Below are 24,309 nucleotides of genomic sequence, written 5' to 3'. Positions count from 1 at the left end.
AGTGGGGAGCAGGGTCAAGACTGATTTGCACATGGCTGGGTCCAAACTGGAATGGCACGGGTAGCAAAAAAACAATGGATTTAGACCCAGAACGCTCTAGTGGGGGTGAATGTTTGACATTGTTCAGCATTCCATCCACCACTTGTTCTTTTTGTATTTGTTGCCCTAAGTGGGAAGGGTATGCCAAGAAGTGGGTCCCTTACTTCGCTTGCCACTGGAGTCAAGCTAGTCTGGCTGACGAAGAGTGATACCCTGAAATTGGTCCCGGGATGCTTGTTTCCAGTCCAGGAAGGACCTGGCTTGGCAGTTCAGGGTGGGCTGTTCCCATGGGTAGCAGGGCAAAGGCTGGTTTGCATATGGCTGGGTCCAAACTGGAATGGCATGTGTAGCAAAAAAACGATGGATTTAGGCCCAGATCTCCGTACTGGGGGTGAATGTTTTATATTCAACATTCCGTCCATCACTTGTTCTTTTTGCATTAAGTAACGTTAGGCCACAAGTTAGAGTTTTGTAACATAAATCTACCTATAACTGGTGAATTTCTATGGTTTGTGTGAGTAAAATGTCAACCATATATGCATCCACCATAGGGAGACTAGTCTTTCCAGTGCAGCCAAGCCAAGGCTACCTTTATTCTCTTCTTTCACAAGGAAGACATCCACACACAAAGTAGTTCCTTTCATCTGTTCATTTTAAGGGCCTCCTATGGCACTGTGTACTTTTTGAGACTGAAACATATTTTGGCTTTTAGCCATTTTATATATTAGAGTGAGTCTTGCAGCTTACCCAAAAATAATGTTTTTCAAAAAACAGGACAAAATTAGCACAGACGAAGGCAAAAGGCTGGCAGCAGATGCCTGACCTATTGATTTTGCTTGCTATATGTGTTGTCCTTCAATCCACGTGATTTACTGTAAAGGAAGATGATTTTATCGCATTCGATGTTTCATGTGTATAAAACAACGTGTGTTCTGTGCTACAATAGCTTTATGATGGCCTTCGCTATTTGGACATGTGTAGGCTGCAGTGAACAGCTGTGGTCCGCTTTGGGTACTTCGTTTTCATGTACAGATATTCTCTAGAGGATGTGTATTGTGTAAAAAATGTGTTTTGTTTGCGGGCCATAAACCACGGCTTGATGATAGTGGAGTACGTTCTTTATTGCTCTGGGTGTAAACTGAGCTCCTGTTTTGCTGCCTGCTCACTGTGTTTATTATGTGTAGCTTATTGTCGCCAATCGCTATCAATCAGGTCGACTGTGTTTTGAAGATTAGTGCATCGATGTAAACATGGCATTTGTAAACAGAATCCTGCTTTAAAAAGTAATACGTTTGGTGATAGTGGAAACGGCCAATCACATAAAGTAACCACTGAAGGTGGTAATTTAAGGCATTGTGTCATTTCAAATAAAGTAAGCAACGGGACCCGGAAGACATCACATCTTGACTAATGTTATTCGATGTCCTTGGTGTCACCTTGAGGCAGTGCTTGGTGAAAGGTTTTTGCACCGCCGTATTATGAAAGAAGATTTCTTGAGATGGTAATGTGTTAGAAGAATGTTTGTGCAAATTTTTTATGTAGGGCTTTTTTTTGCACAGGCACTGTGCTCTGTTTTTTTTGTTGTTTTTTTTTGCTGTTGTTCTATTCTGTTGAATCACTGTAGTCAAATGTGTCGTAATGTCGTTTTTTTTGGTGCTTTTTGTTTGACTGTTTTATTGTGCTCAGTGTTTAATTTGAGCCAGTGGTTTCCGGTGCTCTGCAGCAGCACTTTATTGTCAAAACCGGCACTTCGGACAGTCTGCCACACGGTGATGATGTTTGTATAATTCTAGAAATGAGCACAATAACAGCTTTTTATTAATTCAATATTTATTAAAAATGACTAATTGCGGCTGCACAAACCATTCTTATAGTTTTGGGGGGCTGGAATAGTTTGAATTATCAAAGTTGTAGGAGTGTGAGCATCAGTAGTTGCATTGGTACTGTCATTGGTAGCACTGGCAGGGGCAATGGGTGGTGCAAGGTGCAGTGGCATCTTGACAAGGGCCCTGGCACCTATTTTGTAGCAAACTAAAGCCTGATTGTCCTGTGTTCTGTTTTAATTGTATTATCATAATGTTTTGTGTACGTTATTGTGTTACGTTCTATTAGTCACTTTAGATAGTTGAACAAATACTGCATTTCCAATCAAAGGCAGTGCATGTCTTTAACGTGTCCACTACAAGAAACTGTTTAACACTATTTAAAATGGTGAAATTTCAAAGCTCTTACTAGTCAACAATTTGGGACACCAATGAGACCAAAACTATGGCAGAGACTGTGGGACAATTTTATCAAGACTTTGTGTTGGAGAAACGCTACACTGAGTGAAGCAAAGTGGCACAAAGTCTATTGCGAAGGTTTTCTGCACAGGGAATGTGTCTTTTTATTAGCATAATTTGTGCTTTGTGTTGCTTTGTGCCACTTTGCATCAAGGGGGTGTTACATGACTTCTGCTTGAGCAGATCAGCGGAAAAACTCATCGTTTTTTAAGCAAAACCTGATCTACTAATGTAGTCAGACAGGGATGTGCATCAACACATACCACCTCCTTGAAGCAGGTGCATAGTTGGAGAAATGTTTCAGTTTATTGAAAGATTACACACTGATTTTTGCTGCACTGCACAGCACACTTTCAATGTGTGGAATGAAATAGAATTTGTCTAGACATAGAATTTGACCTGGGAGGGTATGTTTCCATTACAGAACCAATGCTAGACCTTTGAACCATGGTGGAAAGGGTTTGCATTTCGCTAGGCAGCCCCGTCTTTGCACCAGTGTTGTTAATGAAAATAACAGGACATTTTAGTAAATATTGTTCTGTGATACTTTTTCCCCATGCTGTGTTATTCAAAATTGCAAATCTGTCTCAAATTACAGCCTGATTTAGAGTTTGGCAGACAGGTTACTTTGTGACAAATGTGATGGATATCCCATCTGTCCTATTACGATTTCCAAAGGCTTTAATGGTATCTTAATAAGGTGGATGGGCTATCCATCACGTTTGTGATGGAGAACCCCCCTCCACCAAACTGTAAATCAGGTCCTATGTTTATTTGTATAGAGCCACAGGCCTCATCATCAAATTATGTGCTTGAACCTGGTATGGACCACACTTTCTGTATCCCTTTAACAAACTCTGAGAATTTGAATAATGTCACCATGCATGGGGAATAATGTACAGGAAATTATTTGTGGCCCTAGACTTTTTGTATAAACTATCACCATGAATGAGAATAATTTACAGTGGGTGTCTGGAGTGAAGGATAAAAAGTTGTCAAGTTTATTGTAAGGGAACTAAATAAAAACAAACTGCTACCACAATTGTGGTACAAGTTGCAAATACATATACTGTTTTTTTTCTCATTTCAGAGCGCCATTTCCAAAGCTGCTGTTGCACAACTTTCCAGCATGTACAACACAAGGTACACTTACGGTCCAGGGGCCAAAACAATATGTAAGTTTTATAAAGCATTTTCAAGAACATACAAAATAGCATGTTAATATTTATTTTCCTCTTGTAACTTGATACACAGCTACATTACACTAGTATAAGTCATACATTATAGCTAAAAAAGATACACACTACACAGCTTTCTTCCAAACTTCTATTACATTTGCAGTCTTTATCAGGAGGAGCTACAAGAGATTTAGGGGTTCATTTAGAGTTTGTGGAAGTGGAACCCTCAATGTAAAACAGCAGGGTTGCTAACCCCCCAACATTGAGCTTACCCACCCCATGTAGAGATGGGGGAAACACTGATTGCATGCTAGTAGAGCCTTTGTAGGCTTTGCTGGTACACAATATATGGTAGCAGACAATCCGTCATATGTTCACCACATCTGTTGCATTGAGATGTCTCCCCAATTTAAGGGTCCTTCAGATACAGACTTTCCCCTCTGAAATCCACCAGGCGAAGCATGGCAAATCTGTGCAGGGCACACCCAACTGGATCCTATACACAGGGAGAAAAGTCCCTGCACTTTAAGGATATTGTTTTTTTTTACATTTTTAGTTTGGAAAGGAAGCCCCACTTTGAAGCCCCAGGTTTGTTTCCAAAATGGAAAAAATGCTGGTGGCCCACTCTGTACATGCTTCTGCTACAACGGTGGGAGTACTTTTATCAGAAAAAAATGCCAACCAGCTAGGTAGCAATCTTTCAAAACTGTGAACAGTACTTTGCTGGGAAGGCTAGGATTAGGGTCTTCGTCAATCTGGCACCTCAGCAGATCTTTCACCAGGACTAAGCGCCCCTCCTAATTTCTCTTACTTTCTTGTCTGTACTACATACAAAAATAATGTTCAGACTTAGGCTGTGATGAAAACTTTTACTTTTTAATGTCCAGTGCAAAATCTTTCGATTTTTATTTTATTAAAAGGATGCCTGTCCAGTTTTAAAACATCCATGATAGTGCGGCTCTTGAAAGACGCTCCATTTTTAAACACACAGCTATGTAGCTAAATAAACTAATCATGTCCCATCAAATATGTACATTTGAAGGAGCATACATAACATTTAAATTAATGTATGAGAAAAATTATTATTCGTGGATGAGAGTGTTTCTGGGTATTCACTTCTAGACAAGTGTGGACTGACAACATGTTCCTGGGTTTAAGATGTTTTACAGTTAGGGTAACATAACTTTTGTTAATTATTAATTTTTCAAAGTGCAGATGAAGACGTAAATTGAAAAAGGTGGTAATGTTTGATATTACATCTTTATGTGACTAGCATTCTCTTGTTTGTATCTCCATATTTCATACAGCATGTTTTAATAAATCAAAAATGGAAAAAAGAAAGGCAATCTCCGAGTACAATAGGGCAGTTCCGGTCATTATTTAATTGTCCAGCCAAAGGCAAAAGCAAAGCACATAAATCTCTATCACAACAAGAAGATTATCAATATTGGTGCCTAGTCCATTTGTGTTGATTTTTATATATATGTATATATATATATATATGTGTATATATATATATATATATATAGGTTTTTACATTTTATTTGTATTTTATTTTTGTTCAGCATTTAGTAGGTAAAAAGCATAGAATATAGATAAGTCGTGAAATTTTGAAACATAAATTCACTTTTACTAGTATTCATTACCTCAAATCAAGTATAAACTATATTTGCATTTCTTATTCTACCATACACTTACCCCAAATACTCTAAATATTCCTAATATTTTTAAAAAGACAGAGCCTTTGAGCATTTAATTTGTCTCTGCATTCAATCCTCAGAATCTTAGTCACCAAGGATTCGAAAGTGGTAGACTCAGAAAACTTACATTTCTGCAAAATCAATGACCGAGCAAACACAGAGGCAATGTATAAGAATTGATTCTGTCTGACAGAGGCCTTGCTAGATGGAGGACACACATCACATAGTGCTGCACTCGATCCTGGAATCACCGTATCTGCATTTTTTTATAACATCCATAAATATCTGGTACCAGAAAGTATACAGTGTGGGACAGATGAAGCCTATGCGTACCCTATCCTCCGGAGTATGCCTACATCTAAAGCACTGTGCAGACGTGGCGGGACACATTTTTTAGAGACGAAACGGGGTATTTTAAACCTGAGGTTTATAAAGAAAAAAAAAGCTTTGCACTTAAAATTGGCGCCTCGTATCACTTAATAAGCCATTATATCAGGGCTACGCCAAGAGCATAGACTTTTTGTCCAACAGGTCAGAGTTTTAGTTTTGGCGACGGTAGCCTCTGTAGTTGAAGCAAACGATACCAGTTTCCGACTCCGGTCATCTTGCTTAGTGTAAGCTTTGCAGACTCGTTCCAAAAAGGAATTATTCTCGAGCGGGTTATGCTGCAGAAAATGAGTAATTTGCAGAAACAAAAATCTAAGGATGGCTGCGGTAGCCGGGTTACTGCTCATTACGAGCTCCCAGGTTTTAATTCCACCTACTGGAGTGAAATTGCAAAATATAAGTATCCCAGCCTTTTTCCATTGTACTAATGCTGCGGTACCCATGATTAATCCGAGTTCGAAACATCCTCTAATGTGCATCTGAGGATGATAAACTGGGAACGATATCTGATCCCTGAGTTGCTTAAATCAGAACTCGATCATGTATGGCAACTTATAGTGACGGTGCTTGGGTAATTTGGGGACTTTGAGAAATGCAGGTAGTGGAATAGCGGCTTCTAAGAGCATGAGACGAAGGTAAAAGCAAGGAGAATCATTATATTGATCTGTGGCCACTGAGTGAGCCAATTAAGAAGGGTGGTTTGAAAATACCATCTAATATTGGGCAAGGACAAGCTTCCCTGCTCGAAAGTTAGTTGAATTGTCGGTGGTTTGTTCTAGCCAATTCCCATAGGAATTTGCTGCATTATTTGGTCAATTTCATCAAAAAAGTGGAACAGGACTCTAATAATCACATTTGTTAATATAATTAAGAATAAGTGCAAAATAGATATTTTAATTAAAGCCATCTTTGTGATCATAGTAAGCGGCAGATGTTGCCACTTTAGTAATCGTGCACAAGCTTTAAAGTGGCGAAGTAATTCAGCTTTTAGAGCTCAGCAAAATTATGTGACACCGGATACCTTCTTGAACGAGTTGTAGAATAATGTTGCCACATTTCTAGAGGCAATACAAGCCGGGAGTTCTTAAATAGCAGCATTTCAGATTTCCTATGATTGATTCTGTAACCACCGATATTTGCAAACACCGGAAGTTTAGCGAAAACATTAAGAAGATTTTGTTCTGTAGCGGCCAGATAAAGAATCCCATCATCCGGGTATAGCTTCACTTTAGATGGTCCTGATACGGGGGACTCGAATGATGGTTCTTGACCCATGGAGGCGGCCAATGGTTCGATAAAGATAGCAAATAGGATCGGTGACATGGGACAACCCTGTCTCCTCCCCCGCTTAATTGTAAGACTGCCTGCCTGCCATCTGTGACTTAATTACCATATCAGTCGTGGCTTTGCTGTATAGATTTTGCAACTCCTTGACGATCTTCAGGGGAAAGCCATATCTTTTCAGTATTGCAAATAGTACAACCCACTGAACTAATTCAAATGCCTTCTCAGTGTCTAGCATTATAATTGCGGCAGAGATTGTGTTATGTGAGTAATAATCATTAGCCTGAACCAGAAAGTTAGTGTTAGGTGATAACAATCTGGTGGATGTGAAACCACTTCGATTTTAGGGTACTATACTCTGATTGCAGCGGGGACTAATCTAATCACACATATTTTAGTGAGTAGGTTGTAATCAGTGTTAAGTAAACTAATTGGGCGGTACGAGCCACTCTGTTCAGGAGGCCTATCCTTTTAAAAAACTGACAATGACAGCTTCGGTGAATGTATGTGGAATTTCACATCCTTCTAAAATTCGGTTAAATAAGGTTACCAGAAATGTCTCTAGCTGTGCCATAAAGATCTTGTGTAATTTGGCAAGCTAACCATCCTTCCCTGGGGCTTTTGCCTTGGGTAAAGCTTGGATGGCGGCTCTAACTACTTTAATGAAATAGGGGCTGTGATAGAGGCTTGGCACTAGCGATTTAATGCTGAGAGAGTGTTAAGATCCAAAAATGCTTTTATTACCTCCTCTGGTATTGAGCCCGCTGGAGAGTATAATCGGGTATAATGCTCAAAAAATGATTTTCAGGTTAATTCGGACTGTGTAACTGTTGAGTTTAGGGCTTCATTGAAAATTGAGTAATTGTTCCACAATTTATTTTCCATTTGGTTGCTCGAGCTAAAAATTGCCCAACATGCTGACTTTCTTCAGATTGTGTCGGAAAGCACGATAGTTGATTAACGATTGTGCCAGCGATAAAGTGATCTTTGAGGTGTTGATTAGCTAGGACAAGCATGGCTTTAAATTTGATGTTGTTGAGTGCAAGAAGTGCGTTGACTTCTTGATCGAGTGCTGTCTGCAAAGGGATTGCAATCTCATTCTTCACTCTGTCCATGTGAGCTTTAAGTGCAATTGCTTCCCCCTCTTATAAATGCTATACAGGCGCCCCAAACCACGAAATTCAAAGCGCTGCCAATGTTTAGTTTAAGGAAATGCTCTTTTTCTGAGCACATATGTGACATCCAACCCTCCTCAGTTAATATTGACTTGTCTGACAGCCAGCGCAGACACCCCGTGCTAATAGCAGGGGTATTCAATACACAAAACGCACACTGATGATCAGTAAAGGGATTGACTAAAATACCAAAGGCTTTTCTATCACATGCATATGACACCAAACCATAATCAGTTCGCCACGCCGAATTAAAGCATTTTGAATGACAAGTGCATTCTTGCCTGGTAGGGAATTTTAACTGCCATGGATCAACTATCAAGATCTTTGCATAGCTGTAATAATAAACAAGCTGCTCTTTGGTTTGTTATGGTGTTTATTTTTCTGTGAGCAATCAAGATGAATTTATGGTATGATGTTAAAATCGCCACCAATAATCAGTGGGCCATTTAAATGAAGTAACATATCACACATTTCTCTTAGAAATGTCACTTCATCTTCAATGGGTCCATAAAAACTAATAATATGTGTTAATATGCTACCCATGGTGAGGATGACCTAAATCCAGCGTGCCCTTCGATCTCTAACCACCTGGACCACTTCTGCAGGACAGTTGTGGCTTATGAGGACCACTGCTCCTCTGACCACTGTGCTTGCTGATGAATAGAAGGCCTGTGCTATACAGGTTGGGGTTTGAGGTATTCTATCCTGAATTTTCAAATGTGTTTCTTGAAGAAGCAGTATCCGAGCTTTTGAGGACTTAACATGCCTTTATTGCCCTAAATTTAGTGTGATTATTTGTCCCATTTACATTGCAGGTAACAGCTCTTATATGGCTCATGGAAAATTGATATCTTAAATTCTAACCTGCAGCTGCCCTGTAAAGCTGGTTCAAATGACAAGTTAAAGGACCTCCCCCATGCTCTTTCCCAAAACCGAAAACATCTTGATTCTTTTTCATCAACCTGACTTAACAGAAATTCAACCTGACTTTTCCCCCATAAAGTGCTCTGATTTGCCTAACCTCTTGCTCCCTTCCTAAATGTGCCCTTTACCTTCCCCTCAACCCAGCCCAGAACCTCCCATACCCAGAACCCCGCCCACACGAGTCTCTTGAGGAGGTGCCCCCCGAGTGAAAACTCCTCCAGCACCTGTACCCAAACCCTGACCTCCACATAGAGTGCACTGGATTGGCACTCAAAGGCTATCTTCCAGGACACACCTCTAGAAGACGTTCCAATGTGCTTCTGGCCACGCAGTAAATTTAAAGCATGGACAGTCATTGAACTGTTAAATACCCATACTCTTCCCATCCATCAAGCCTGATGAATTTGATCTTAAAATGTTTTGGCTTGCTCTAGTGACTGGAAAACATGTGCATGACCTTTCTACAAAACTTCCAATTTTGACTGCCGAACTATGCCAGCTGGTGCCCCAAGGTTCTGCAAAACATCAATCTTACCCTTCAGTTCTTTGCTGTGATGTGCCATAGCAAGTGACATGTCTTAAAAAACTCTAAATGGATAATTGTCAGGGGTCTGGTAAACTCTGCCTCTAATGGCGTAAGACAATATGGGGGTCATTCTGACCCCGGCGGTCTCAGACCGCCGGGGCCAGGGTCGGCGGGAGCACCGCCGACAGACCGGCGGTGCCCCGCAGGGCATTCTGACCGCGGCGCTTTGGCCGTGGTCAGTGCAGGAAAACCGGCGGTCTCCCGCCGGTTTTCCGCTGCCCGTCAGAATCCTCCAAGGCGGCGCAGCATGCTGCGCCGCCTTGGGGATTCTGACACCCCCTACCGCCATCCTGTTCCTGGCGGTTCGCCCGCCAGGAACAGGATGGCGGTAGGGGGTGTCGCGGGGCCCCTGGGGGCCCCTGCAGTGCCCATGCCAATGGCATGGGCACTGCAGGGGCCCCCGTAAGAGGGCCCGCTTGTATTTCACTGTCTGCATAGCAGACAGTGAAATACGCGACGGGTGCAGTAGCACCCGTCGCACCTTCCCACTCCGCCGGCTCGATTACGAGCCGGCTTCATGGTGGGAAGGTCGTTTTCCCCTGGGCTGGCGGGCGGCCTTTTGGAGGCCGCCCGCCAGCCCAGGGGAAAACTCAAAATACCCGCCGCGGTCTTCCGACCGCGGTACGGTATTTTGGCGGCTCCCGCCGGGCGCGCGGTGACCGCGCCCGGCGGGAGTCAGAATGACCCCCTATATGTTCTTTCACAATGTAGTCCCATAAAGTTTACAAAAATAGTTTGAGGAGGTTGAAGATTAGGGTATTGAAACTCGATGTGCAGGGAAATGATAAGCTCCACCACTTTCGACGCCATATCTAGACAAACAAGTTTATTTATAAGCTCAGTTATCAACGGCACCACTCCGGAATGCCAATGAAGCACAAATTGGATCGGCGAGATGGATTTTCAAAGTCATGGAGCTTCAGTTGTGGTTCAGCAAGGTCAGACTGGATTTTAAGGGTTGTAGAGTCCTGCTTTAGTTTGCAGTCCTCCAAGATGGATATTCTTTGTTCCACCTTGGACACCCGGGAGTACAGAAGCTGCATATTGGTATTAAGCTGGCGGAGTTGTTCACTGGTTTTTCTGTGGGCCTCTTCCTGAGAGATCTTCATCTTCCATATTTCTCTGAGTTTCTGATGCAGGACAAGTTCTACTGAGGAAAAAGATGGAAAGACTGACAATGTGTCTTAACCCAGTGATTGATACTGGCTCGAAGTCAGGCCCACCTGAGATCAGAAGGCTCACATTAACAGCCCTTGCTTGAGCCATTCTTCCTGCTCCCACTGACTCTGCAAGATCCGCCAACGTTTTGGACTTAGTGGTACAGCTGATATTTGAGGACTCCCCATTAACTGCAGGTTGACGTGGTATTTTGAAGTCTGTCCATTCAGCATTACTGATTGTCAGGGGTCTTGACTCTGGAGAAATCGGTTGCAGAGAAATGTTTGCACTGTGCCCACCAGGTCACTGATACTCTCTGTATTTATACGGCCCTGCATTGCGTTGGAGATTTTATGGCCCCAATGCTTAGACGTCTTAGGAGCTCTGCTGAGGGCTTGAGCTCACATGGAGGTATCCCGTGGAATCGTTTCATTGGTTCTTTTTTTTTAGGTCCCTTATGGATCCAAAAAGGCAGGTCTACCAAAATATGGGGGTTCAAGGCCTCAGGGGTCTGGTAAGGCAAGAGAGTGGGACTCAGGAGCCACAAACAGCATGTACAGCTACATAGACTGCTTTCGTAGCCACCAAAGCCCACCTCCACCTGGAAGGGCCCCTGTTGACCCCAGTGGATTGCCATATACCCACTCCTGGGCCCTGCATGTCAGTCTTTTAACATATCAATTTTTTATAGCAGGAGGCAAACTCTGTTGACAGTCCTATGTTTGCCACTTTTATCTACTTTTATCAACACCAATATGGTAAAAGTGAAAGTTGAAAGGCTTCAAGAAAAAAATTGCAGCCACACTATAAAAATCACTCACAGTTTTTGCAGTGTCAAAGCCTACCCTTTCTTGGTCCATGAATCTTTCAGTAGGATCCAGTCGCTCCACAAATCTCCAGACCACCCCCCCCGGCCGTGGGTCTCATGCGTGACTTGTGCGATGTACCCTGGAGCCGATGAGCATTTTCAGCCACTTAGCGCCCCTCTTGAGTAGCTCTGGGCGGGAAGCAGAAGAGCCGAAAGTACTGCGATGTACCTTGGAGCCGCCAGCCCCGAGAGACATAGATTCGCAGAGCTCAAGGTATGCCATACATGATGTATCTGGGGGCCGGAGAGCACTTCTTACTCACTTAACGTTTCCTCTCTCGGCTGCTCCGTAAACTCTGGGCAGGGATACTCAGCACATGATGCACACAAAGCATCCTAGAACCGGTGAGTCCACCTTGCAAACATCTCTCGGGCACTCAGACTTCAGACTACACCTAATGTCCTCCCTGAATATGACCTGAGTCCTCTGTTCCCATCTGCATGGGCCCCAGGGAGTCAGTAGCTTGGTCTTGACTCAGCACCTGCCGCCATCTTGGAAATGCTCCTTTTCCCCCAGTCGTCACATCAGGCACAGAGCATGGCAGGAGCTCCTGTGACCTTTCCCGTTTTTGGACTTGCCTATATCTTTGGCACCGTTTGACAAGTCTTCACGAAATTGTCCCAAAAAAAGTGCCCGTGATTTTTGTTGCACCGGGAAAGTTTGGGGTGATCCATCAAGCGGGCCTGAGAGAAAGGAGGGGGTCAAAAAAGCTGCATTTCCCATGTTAATTTCTACAGGGCCTTTAGACACAACTACAGCCCAGACCACTGTATGGAATTACACCAAATTTGGCAGAAAACTAGCTTTCAGTACGCAGATTGTAGTTTTGCTTATTTGGTGTAAATCCATTCAGTAGTTTTTGAGATATTAAAGGAAAAACACATTTGGATATCTCAGGCCGTGACAACTTTGCGGAGATTAAGAGCTCATGCACAGCAAATGTTCAGCCCTGATTGGCTGCCAACTTCAAACCAGGAAGTGTTGACAGCCGTCTTGGGTCTCAGCTTGAGCCCAGTCCCACAAAAAAGAGTTAAAAAAAAAGACAAGGGGCCAGGGTAGAGTCACCCTGACCCCTTAGCTCTGGTGCTTGGGTCCCAGAGGGATTCCGCCAGAGCAGAACAATTTTTTAAAAAAATATTGCTGCGCAATCGCAACATTGTCACAAACTCAGGGGAAAAAATGCAACAAAAAACAAGCACGGCCTCCCATGCTTGTTTTTTAATAGGCACCCAAGTGCGCCAAGTCCCGGTGGCATTGTTCTTTTTTAATGAGGGAACCTCCTATCCCCCCACACCCCAGGGAACAACCACCTCCCTAGGGCATTTGCTAAATTTGGTGCAGGAGGCCATGCGGCCCTCAACAGCCCTGGGGACCACAACCTTCCCTAGGCTTTTATCTAATATCAGTCAGGGGGCATGCAATCCCCGCAGCCCCGGGGACCACCACCTCCCTGTGGCTTTTATCTAGTATGGTGTGAGGGGCCACGTGGCATCTCCACAGCCCCAGGGATCACAACCTCCTCAGGGCTTTTACCTAATACGGGGCGGGGGGCATGCAACCTCCTGCAGCCCCAGAGACCACCACCTCCCCGGAGCTTCTATCCAACATAGGTTAGGGGTCTACGCACCACCGCAGCTCCAGGTACCACATCTTCCCTGGGGCAAACAGTACAAAAATTGTAAAGTGGGTTGGTTTCAAACCACCTCCCCAGAGCTATTTCACATTGGATGCCCCTCGAGGAGCCACTGATGGAGCTGGAAACCGCCACCCCCCAGGGCTGGCTCCTACTATGTCCCAGGCTGCCCACCCCAAAGACATAGCTGTTTGCTTTTGCTTGGTGGGAGCTGACCACCCCCACATAGCAAAAGAAAACATAACTTTAATTTCTGACAGCAGGACCTGTCAAACAGGTCCCACTGTCAGAAAGCGTAGTTTTCATCTGTCAACCCTGCACACAGATATGCATGCAGGAAAGACATAAAAATATTCATTCAGAAAGCAGGGTGCTGTTATTAAAAGCAGTTCCTTGCTTGGTGGAGCAATGCTGGCTCATGCAGGAGCCAGCTGGAACCATGCCGGAAACTTTGAGGCTCCCCCAGCGGTCCAAGATAGCCCGTAAAGGGCAACATTTAAAAAAAAAATCTGCTGTGACAGTGGAGGAGGCCTTAAGTCTACCTCCGGGGTCCCAGATAGCATGCAGAGTGTAACAAAATGGTTTAAAAAAAATATTGTAGTCTATGCGTGCAGAGTAGGTTTGGGTGGTTAGGGGGTTGGCCACAGACACTGGCTGCAGGCCAGGCCTTGCGGGCAACCCCAATTGCGCATGGGGGAAGGCCGTGCATGGTGCAAGGTTAGGTGCTTATAGGGCATTGGCTGAAGGCTGGGCGCGGCAATGGTTGGATTAGCGTATCGTAATGAAAATTAGTATATGTTAAAAAACCTATGGAAATTCACAGAAAAAAAACAAAGGTTAAAGGGGATGTTATAGTTAGGAAATAGAATTTTTAAAAAACATAGAAATTCACTGAAAAAAACAAAGATTATGGTCACATTTTAAATGTACAAAACCATAGAAATTCACCTGTTATAGTTATAGTTGTTTCAAATAACTATAACTTGTGCCATAAGGTAACTATAATTCGCTCCCTTGCCACGCATTGCTAATTACCCCACAAAACACAGCACCCATGACATCTTTGATAACATCATTGATAATATTAATGTAATATTTGAGGTAACATTTTTGATTAACGAACTGTGCATGGCGAGTTATAGTTACCTTAGGGCACGAGTTATATTTACTTGAGATAACTCTATAAGTATGACAGGTGAATTTCTATGGTTTTATAAGTTTAAAATGTGAGCCTAACTATAACGTCCCTGTAACCTTTAGTTTTTTTATTGACTCTAGATATAATATATATATATGTACACTATTGTATGCAGTTGCATTATCTTTTGAAATTATAATGTTTATTTTAACACTGACAGTTTTAAAATGTTTTTGAAATATGTATCTTTGGTCATCCAGTTCAAATTGTGTTGATGAGGTTTTATTCCCCAATTGCAGATCCAGCTGCTGGTGGCTCTGATGACTGGGCCTACGACGAGGGGATCAAGTACTCCTTTACCTTTGAGCTCCGGGACACAGGCAGGTATGGATTCCTCCTGCCTGAATCTCAGATCAAGCCTACATGTGAAGAGACCATGTTGGCAGTCAAATATATTGCTGAATATATCCAGAAAAAGGTATAGACAGGAGAGCACAATTCAGTGTAATAAAATTTTATTGAAAATCAATATCTGTGTCTTAACTTTTCTTTAAGAGAAAATCAGTATCATGTGGAATAAATAATTTTGATGAACATAACAGGGAAATATTTATAATTTAATGTTTTTTCAAGATCATTAATAAAAAGGCAAAAAACGTTCTCAATACAAATTAGTGACAACGATTCACATTAAAATTTAAATGCCACACATAAACAATTGTTTTAAATGATAGGCTTTCAGGACAGCATTTTTTCAGAAATCACCAGAAAATTGCCACCTATATTTTTGATTTATTTGTGTGGCCCAAATCTTCTCTCAAATTGTAATAGGGATGTCTGTCCAACATAGAAGCACTCTTGGTCTGATTCACAAAGGGACATACAGCTTGTAAAGTTGTGAGTGTAGAGTCCCCGCACTCGGGACGGAGTCTCCACATTCAGGACGGAATCTCCACACTCAGTGTGGAATCTCTGCACACCAGTGCTCAGTGCAGCTCAGTGTAGAGACTCCGCCCCAAGTGCAGAGACTCCATACTTGTAACTTTAAGAGTCGTAAGTCCATTTGTGAATCAGGCCCTTAGTCCCAGAATGGTTGTAAATTGTACTGGCAGGTAGAAAGTGGACCTGAATCTCCCCTCAAACTCTTCCACAAAACCACCAAGATCTCTATCATTTGTTCAAACTTCCTGCTCCATACCTCTTTTCATGATGACGGTGCTCATGCCAGTGTATACTAGATCTACCTTGTCGGAAGGTGTTTTATATTGAGTTGTTCAATGTTTGGTGAGTATGCTACTGTTGACTGGTCTGCATATGACATTTCTATAGAAATAGAAAAAGCTCCATGATGTAGAACACGTAAAAAAACATCAAGACATGTTAATGGGCAAATACTCACAGTATTCATTGATCGCTAAAGCACAGTAAATTCTCAATTGCACTATAGCAACACACTATAAACCACTAGTGCCTATACTGTATACCTTCATTCTACATAGTCTGTGTGCAAGCACCATCTATTACCTAAAAGGCTTCTCACGCCATAGTATTGAATATTTCACTTTGAGCCCTCTTGCAAAGATTAGCAAAGGTATGTCCTCTTGAACAGTGCTCTGAAACATGATCTTTTTTAACCCTGACTGACTGGCCACATCTCCTGAGAACCATTCCTCTCACAACAGCTTATCCCATCCAAGGATATGCTCCAAAAACATAATTTAAACGCTCTGGAATAAAGGGGGGAACGCAGGACAACATAATTTCTACTAAGACATGTCACTGTTCTACTATCTCTCAGGTACTGGCATACAACCAGGCTGTGTAGCGCCTGGTTGTATGCCAGTACCAGGGAGAGGGTGAATCTTTGCGCAATAATGCAAAGATTCATATATCATGTCTAACATAGGTTTGGTATTGGAGGGGTGCCCTTCCAGTACAAAATACTGTGCCTAGACACAATTTTAAACTTTTCCGACTTTGGAAGAGCACCCCCCCAACATGGGGGAGCGCGGCCACTTAGGGATCGGGGAAGCTGGGGTCGTGCCTCGCACTAGTTGTGCGCAGGCTGGCCATGGGCTTCCGCTTGCGTGTCTCGCGAGACGCGCGGGCGGAAGTTCGACGCTGGGAGAGCGTCGGTGGTCGGGGCAGTGCTGGACCGGTTTGGGCCGCCGCGCACTGGTGGGGGGGCATAAAAGCGCCCCCCCAGAAGGCTTGGCCTTCTTCCTTCGTGCGCGGCGGCCCTGGGACAGGCAGACCCATCGGCGATTTCCACCCACCCTCTCCTTATTATTAGGCTTGGAGGAAGGGCGAGAGAAAGAGAGAATAAAGTAACCGGAAGAAACAGAGGGGACCCCAAGGGTGGGGCCCCGGTATAACAACAGAGATAGGATCCTGAAGTCCTGGACCAACCTGCGGATGGACACACCTGTTTGGGGGTAGGGAGCCCAGATCACTGGGGTGGTCACGGGGCTCATGCCCTGGGCCGCCCTGGTACACCCCTTGGTTGAGTGGTGTTTGGAGAGGGGGCGGAACCCTGAAAAAGGGGGCAAGGAACAGAGGAAGCAGGGATACCGCCCCCCCTAAGGATACAGGTGACGATCAGTCCCTGTGTGGTCCAAAGGAGGTTCAGGACAGGAAGGGATCCTGTCAAAATCTATGGTTACAAAGTAGCGTCTATAACAGTTTATATATATTAAAGTTTGCAGTGAAATGTTTTAGTTGAGTAATGTGCATATGATGACTTGCATAAATTGTGTTTATGAATGTTTATTTGAAAATAAATACTTCTTCCAACAAACAAAACTGTCTTGTCAGTTGGTGTATGACCAGTGTTGGGGTGAGGCCCCTATGGCGGCCTCCGAGTCCTATGGATGTGTGTAATACAGAGCAGCACACATGCAAAGCTGGAAAAGTTAAAAAAATATATTTCTCATTTTAACACTTGTTTCAAAAAGGCATTGTTTTTTGCCTCAAACCCCATCTGCTATTGTAAGTACAAGGTGGTTTGCATCAAAAACCATAAATGGTTGCATGGGAAAGCCCTGCTTTATGTTACTTTCAGGCAACTTTCCAGCGCAAATCAGATTTGTGCTGGAAAGTAAATTCCTACCAAGATTTTTACACAGGTTTGCATGACTTTTGTGACTTCAGTCTCCAGCCCGGCAGCCGTCACTAGGCTGTCCATGGCATTATGACCCGGCCCACCGCCAAGGTTTCAGTGGTTTCGGTACTGCCACTGAAACAATGGCAGTAGGCACTATCAGTGCAAGGGAATTCCTTCCCTGGCACTTATAGGGGTCTCCCCCCCCTCCCCAGAATCCTCCCTCACCCTCCCCTCCCTCTTCAGACCCCTGCACATTTACACACATACACATACACACACACCCATACACACATGCATACACACATTCACCCACGCATTCAAACATTCATACACACTCACAGCAACACTCACGAACATACATCCAGGCACACATGCAATCTCACAACACAACATGCACAGACACTCACACCCACTCATGCACACACGCATTACACACACATGCACTCATGCACACACACCCCACTCACGCACACAACACCCCCACCCCCTCTCCTGTTGGAGAACCCGACTTACCTGCTTGCAGGGGGTCCTCCGGCAGGAGACGGGACACAGCGCTGCTGCCAGCAGCAGTGTCCGCCAGCAAAACACTGCCAGGGCGTATCATGGAACAGGCGGTGTTTTGCTGGAGCCACCGTCCGCCGCCATGACCGTTGACGGAATTCCGCCAGCCTTCTGGCGGTATTCTGTCTACAGTCATTATGGCGTGGACGGTCGGTAGCCACGGCGATAGTATGTTGGTGGCCGTCATGTGGCGGTAGGCGCCATTTGCCGCCAATCTCATAATGAGGGCCAATATCTCATTTTTCTTTTCATTTATAGTTGTAATTCGCCTTGTGCATTTAACTCCATTATTTATGAATGTAGCCAACGTGTAGAAGTATCTTGGTTGCTTCATGTTAAATTGAATATTAAAACATGTTTAACCTCTCACACTAGCCTTGTATAGATTGGGCCTAGCATTAATACCCTAACTGAGAGTACCCTGTTTAATACAAATACCCATTCTGAAGGGACATAGCACTGATTTTCTAAGTTGGGAATCCTTAGCGCATTTTTTGATGCTGAGTAGTAACAATTGATTCTGCCTTGAAATTTGGGCATACAACTCCAACCTTATAACTTTGCATGCTTTTCTTCCATCTATAGCAGGGAACATACATACATCTGGAAAGAAGGGATCTCACCTTTCCAGTTTGGGACCATCAATTCACCTCATAAAGCATTTGCATCTTCATCTGAATTGATCTTCTTTCTAGTAGCCCATAGAACCTTTGAAATTGATGCAAGCAAATCAGCATAAATTCCAATGGCATGGTGTACTTGGTGTACTTAAAAAATGATACGTGTTTGGCTCAGTTTCAGTAGAAGATTCTGACACATCTGGCAAAAATGAAAGGACTATCACATTAAACAAAATACATTTTTGGGAATAACATTTACCAATTATTTCATTTCATATAGTGATTCATACCACCATTCTGAGCATCTCAGCAACATGTTAGGAAAACAGACTGTAATGCTAATACATTTATCAAACTCGGAAAGGTGAAAGGCTGAGAACGATCTGCTGAGATTCGCTTTTGTGACATGCAGATCCCCAGATATCTAATTTCCACTACAGAGACCTTTCAAGAGTGCCTAAAAATATACAGTAGTGCGGAAGGTGCAATGCTCAAAAGTCAAAGTAATATGAAACAGACAGTATGATACACATATATACAACCAGGGGTGGTCCCTGCGCCACATGATTTATAGTCCAATCTAAATATTTTTCCCTATATTCAATGTGTTTTTACGAGGGCAACCCCTGAGGAAGAGCTGATGTTTCGACCCAAATCACTAGTTAAATGTGTCTCCTCAGTGCAAAAACGCCATTTGGCACACAAACCTCTGTCATGTAGACGCTCAATGCTCACGTTGCGGTTGCCAGAGTTATGGGCCACGTGAATGGCAATTCCAAGAGTAATCTAAACTCCATGAAAATTGGTAAACAGAGGCCAAGTCAACATGTACTGGATCACAGTGCCCCCTATGCGACTCTCAACTATTCAGCAATTTGAGAGTACTGCAAAAAATCGCTTTGACTCAAAACTAGAGAATTTGTGGAGTTTGCATCCAGTACAGGTCCTCACATATGGAACATACCTGATCAGAAATGAGATCCATTGAACCGCCTTGCTAATTCTCATGTTGTACCCTGACTCTGGTTTATGAAAGAAAGGGGTTTTGACCTGTTATACATACTATGATCCCGACATGCCAGAAGCAAGTGCTTAACTCAAAATACATCTTACTAGCCTCTAAGTATTGACTATGAGAACAAAACGGCACAAATATTTATTAATCCAATAGGCAAATCTATCTGTTCCTCGGAACCGTGTTCGTGATGGAAGGCATAAATACTAATTACTGAGGAAACATTTCATTTTGCTGAGGTTGAAGATTGGTGAGGTACTAGCCTCATTTGTTATTAGTGCTTTGAGCCTGTGGTAAGTTGGCAGTACATTAAAGGTGAGCTATAGAATAATACATCCTAATTCATAGTGAGGTATTTGAAGAAAGGCATCAATCAAATCTTTCTTTAACGGTTTGACTTCCTTAATTGCTTTTCCAGAAAGTCAAAAACTACCATGGATGTTCCCCTCTCCAATCACTATCACACATCTCCAGAACATTCATTTTTCATCTACTGTCTTTCATAAGGTTTTTATGGAAAATGGCAGGAGTGGTTTGCGCTATTTTTCGCACCCAGCTAGGAATGTTAAATCGTGCTTCATTTTTTTCTCATCCACCACGTCCAAGGAGGTGGTGGCTCAAAGTGAGCCCTTATTTCTATTAAGGTTTTCCGCATTTATGACTGCTTCAACTGACTAAATCCATAAATAAATGGTCTATGTTCTAAGGTATTGGTTTTTTAAACATGTTATTTTTTATGTCTAATGCTCCCTTGTTTGTGACGGGTGTATTATGCAAGTAATTAATGGGTGAAAGTTTATTTTATGGTTTCCCTCATTGAATTACTTATTGTATAAGAATGATCTGCCGGTGCATGGGGATACAGGGCTCCTTAAGAAATGATTTGAAATCCTTAACTATCTTGCAAGGTGAGGAGCTCTGTTACCTCTTTGAAAATAATTCTATAATGCTTTCGATTTCAAAGTGGTCTATGTAGCCATACATTCTTTCACTGGACTCCAATGAACATCTCCCTAACACGAGGACAATTTAATATAATAAGATTTCAAAAACCTATGACAAAGCCAGCTGTGCATTGACAGTACCACGATTTTAAGACGATTTAAATAAATATATACCTATGTTGTAGGACATGCTTTGGTAATTTGTCTTCATGTCCACAAGAATAATTCGGAATTTTGCACAGCCACCAGTGCAGGCATAAACCACCTGTTTTTGAGACATTTTTATCACTATTGTCCTGACGATGAGTGCCCTCGAGGGACAGTTGTGATTTATTGAATCAAATAAAATCTGCCATGCTGGGGTTCAGAATTCATCGGCCATGGTAAAATGTGCCTATTCTGACTTTTGGGGGAATAACATATGGGTTTCAGTGCTTTAGCACAACAAAGACTGCATGTCCTTGTATACACCAGGCATTTTTTGACCTGACAAAATGTATTGGTTGGGCAAACTTTATTTCCCCAGATAATTACCAGGTGTGATAAATAATACACCATACATAATCCTTATACCAGCAGGTGTTTGCACAGCAAGGATAACAATTTTACCGACCAGTTGTTATTAGGCCCCATACCTTCTGATTTGCGCCATATTATTAGATAACACTTTCTTTGTTTTAAACAGATTTTCCTGCCTGTTTAAAAATCTGCATGTTACTTTCTATGTTAAAGATTAACATTTAATACTTTAGCCTGAGGAATTTATTCTACTACTTCAGAAACTCAATGAGATGTGGTCCTCAAATACAACTTGTGAGATCTACAAGAACCTTCTCGGAAAATGAAAGCTTTTTTATTTGAACTTGATTTGTAAGTCCTTGCTTCCCTTTCAAGGCACAGCACACACATAGGGCCTTATTTAGAGTTTGAAGGATTGGGCATATGAGATACTCTAGGCCTGATTTCAATATTGATGGAGGGGTTACTCTGTCACAACAGTGACGGATATCCCGTCTGCTGAAATCTAAATCCCATTGGAGACAATGGGATTCAGATTTTGGCGGATGGGATATCTGTCACTGTTGTGACAGAGTAACCCCTCCACCAATATCTAAATCAGGCACTAATCACAAACATGACAGATGTCCTGTCTACTATATTACATGTTCATTATAACTTATGGAGCTTGTAATATGGCAGTCAAGATATCTGTCACGCTTTGACTCTCAATAAGAGCAATAGTTACTTGATTTGCTAGGTAGATGAAAACATTCAAGAAACCAAATTCCATCTCAATTGAAGTGGAGACTCCGAAGGCAAGCACATATCTTTTGTTTTTAACATTGTTAGTACATTTTCCATGTTGTCCCATCTAACTAGATACTTTTTATTTACTTAAATCTGACTTTCCTGCACCTGATAATCAGTTTTAAAATCTGCAATAAAATAAGAGACTGATTTAGAGTTTGGTGAATAGGATAATCCATCAAAAATATTACAAAAGTACCCTTTCTGCCAATCCATCTGTCTGACTTCCTCATTTAGAGTTCTGCAGACTGCCAGATTACTGCTGACAGAACTCCTATTGGCTCTGTCAAACGGAAATATTCCTCTGTGTGCCTTACAGAGTTGGGGCCATCGGAGAAAAGACATAACACTGTGCAGGGGGTTATTTTCTTTTTGTTTTTCAATATCAAACTCCCAATTAGGGAGTTTTGTTTTTAAAAACAAAAACTTTTGAAACGTTTCTGTACATTCTTCAGTCAGTAGACTTACACCAAACGTTTTGTACATTAAATGGAACCACTATGATGGTGGGTCCTTTCAATGTACAGAATTGTCAGCTGTGCTGGCACACAACTCTAAATCTTTACAGTCAGAGTACCCATGGGATGGCCTCTACCAATACGATTGACTCCTCCATCCATCAATCTCAAAATGGTTCCTAAGTCTCTTCTAAAGAGTGATCTAATCCTTCACAATCAAAATAAAATGTAGTCGTAAAATGCTACTTGAGAGACCCTGTTGAATCTACCTTTTTTACGCTCATGTGGCCCAATGAGGCCAAAATAGCCGCTTCATATTTACAAAGTGACGCAATGCATGCATGACAGCACTTTGTAACACCTTGCACCACATTGTGCCTGAACCAGGCATTCCCCCATTAGAGGGACCGCAAAAATGGCACACTGGAATCTCTTTTTGCGGCTACTTTTAATGCCTGCACAGGGCAGGTGTTAAAAGGAGGCACATCATTGCTTTCAATGGGACCCTATATACTGTGCAGCATTAGCACCAACATTTTGGAGATAACCCTACACAGTACATCAATAGCGTCAAAAATGTCAATGCTATTGCCCCTACCCTGCATCATGGTGTGCCGTATATCAAATATGGTGCACACATGGTGGCCATAGGAGGCAGTAAGGGGCGCAAGAAAAGTGGTGCTACATTGGATGCAGTGCCACTTTTCTTAAATCAGGCCCTTAGTGGTTTACTCAGGTGATCACTATCACTAGGGAGATGAATATACACAAAAAACAATCATTAGCTCAACAGAAGTGGAGGAATAGAAAACTGGGGGCAGACGACTTAGTCTACAGGCACCATCGGATTGACTGTATAAATGTAACATTTAATGGCAGGGTAAATACAGAGGATTATACTTTCATGTTGTAGTTCTTCACCTATCTGTAACTACAAATAATATAGAGGCATTCTATTCTATTCACCATCACAAAGAAAGTGCTACTCTAAAAAAATAAGTTTGAAGAAAGTTGAGTTGATGCAACACAAGTATAATTTATCAGTAATGGAACAGATAAATTATCCTTTTCTACACTACATATTAAACCACTGTATTAAAATGGGCTATTCTAGAAGTGAAGACATGCTGGTATAGCTCAATATGGGTCCATGGAATATTTAAAATTGTCACCGGATATTTGTTCTCGACAATATAGCTACATGCACTAATATTATTGGGTGTTATTCTACAGCAATACCTTAAATAATCATCCCGCCTCCCCCACAGTGATACCTCAAGTTAGGTGTCAAACCCCATTCCCGTGGACCACAAGTCAAGAAGAGGTAACTGGGCCAGAGTCATGGTGGTTGTGGTCATTTGCTTCTGGTGTCCTAGGGTATGTTCTACTATGGTGCACAAACTGGTCTAAATACACTGTTTCTGCATTTGCCTCCCACAGTAGCCAGGCTGAAGCAGTCAAAGGCTTGTCAGGGAGGTAGTGTGTGAAAACTCAGTAAAACAACAGTCACAATAATTCTTTCTCCAACAGTAGTAGGGTCATATTCAGCTGCCTGCAGGGCCCTGTTAAGGATCCTCCAGAACTGGTACCTGGTTATGGGAGTTCCATCAGCATGGACAAGTAAGGGGGCCCCCCTCACCCTGTGCCCAGTGAGCTTGGAATAACTCCAGTTTACGTATGGGGCTGTGCAATTCCCAGGGCCCTGTCCAATAAGATGTGGTCACCTCTCCCACCTGGTCTATCTTGGAGCGAGGGATGTTAACCGCCAGAGCCCCAGGCCTGTCCAACCACTGAATGTCTGCCAATTGTAACTTCCTTCCAGTGACTTTCTTCTTTTTGGCTACCAATTAACTCACCCTGAAAGCTCAATAAAAGGAAAGGATAAATGCTGCGCTGACGAGGCGGACCTCCCCCGGTGACCTACAGATGTCCCCCAGAGTCCCCAGA

General features: G+C 42.7%; 1 protein-coding gene across 1 annotated transcript in view; it reads left to right on the top strand.

Annotated features, from left to right (window-relative positions):
* The window catches only part of LOC138265570 (carboxypeptidase B-like), a 62,308-nt gene extending 47,426 nt beyond the window's left edge, over nt 1–14,882 (top strand). Inside the window, exons 10-11 of the mRNA XM_069213394.1 lie at nt 3,412–3,496; nt 14,653–14,882. Coding sequence (XP_069069495.1) covers nt 3,412–3,496; nt 14,653–14,837 — 270 coding nt within the window. The 3' untranslated portion in view covers nt 14,838–14,882. The remainder of the gene's footprint in view (nt 1–3,411; nt 3,497–14,652) is intronic.
* The last annotated feature ends 9,427 nt before the right edge of the window (nt 14,883–24,309 follow it).

Source organism: Pleurodeles waltl, chromosome 11 (assembly GCF_031143425.1).
Source record: "Pleurodeles waltl isolate 20211129_DDA chromosome 11, aPleWal1.hap1.20221129, whole genome shotgun sequence".
NCBI classification, from domain to species: Eukaryota; Metazoa; Chordata; class Amphibia; order Caudata; family Salamandridae; genus Pleurodeles; species Pleurodeles waltl.
This window is presented reverse-complemented; position numbering and strand designations above follow the sequence as displayed.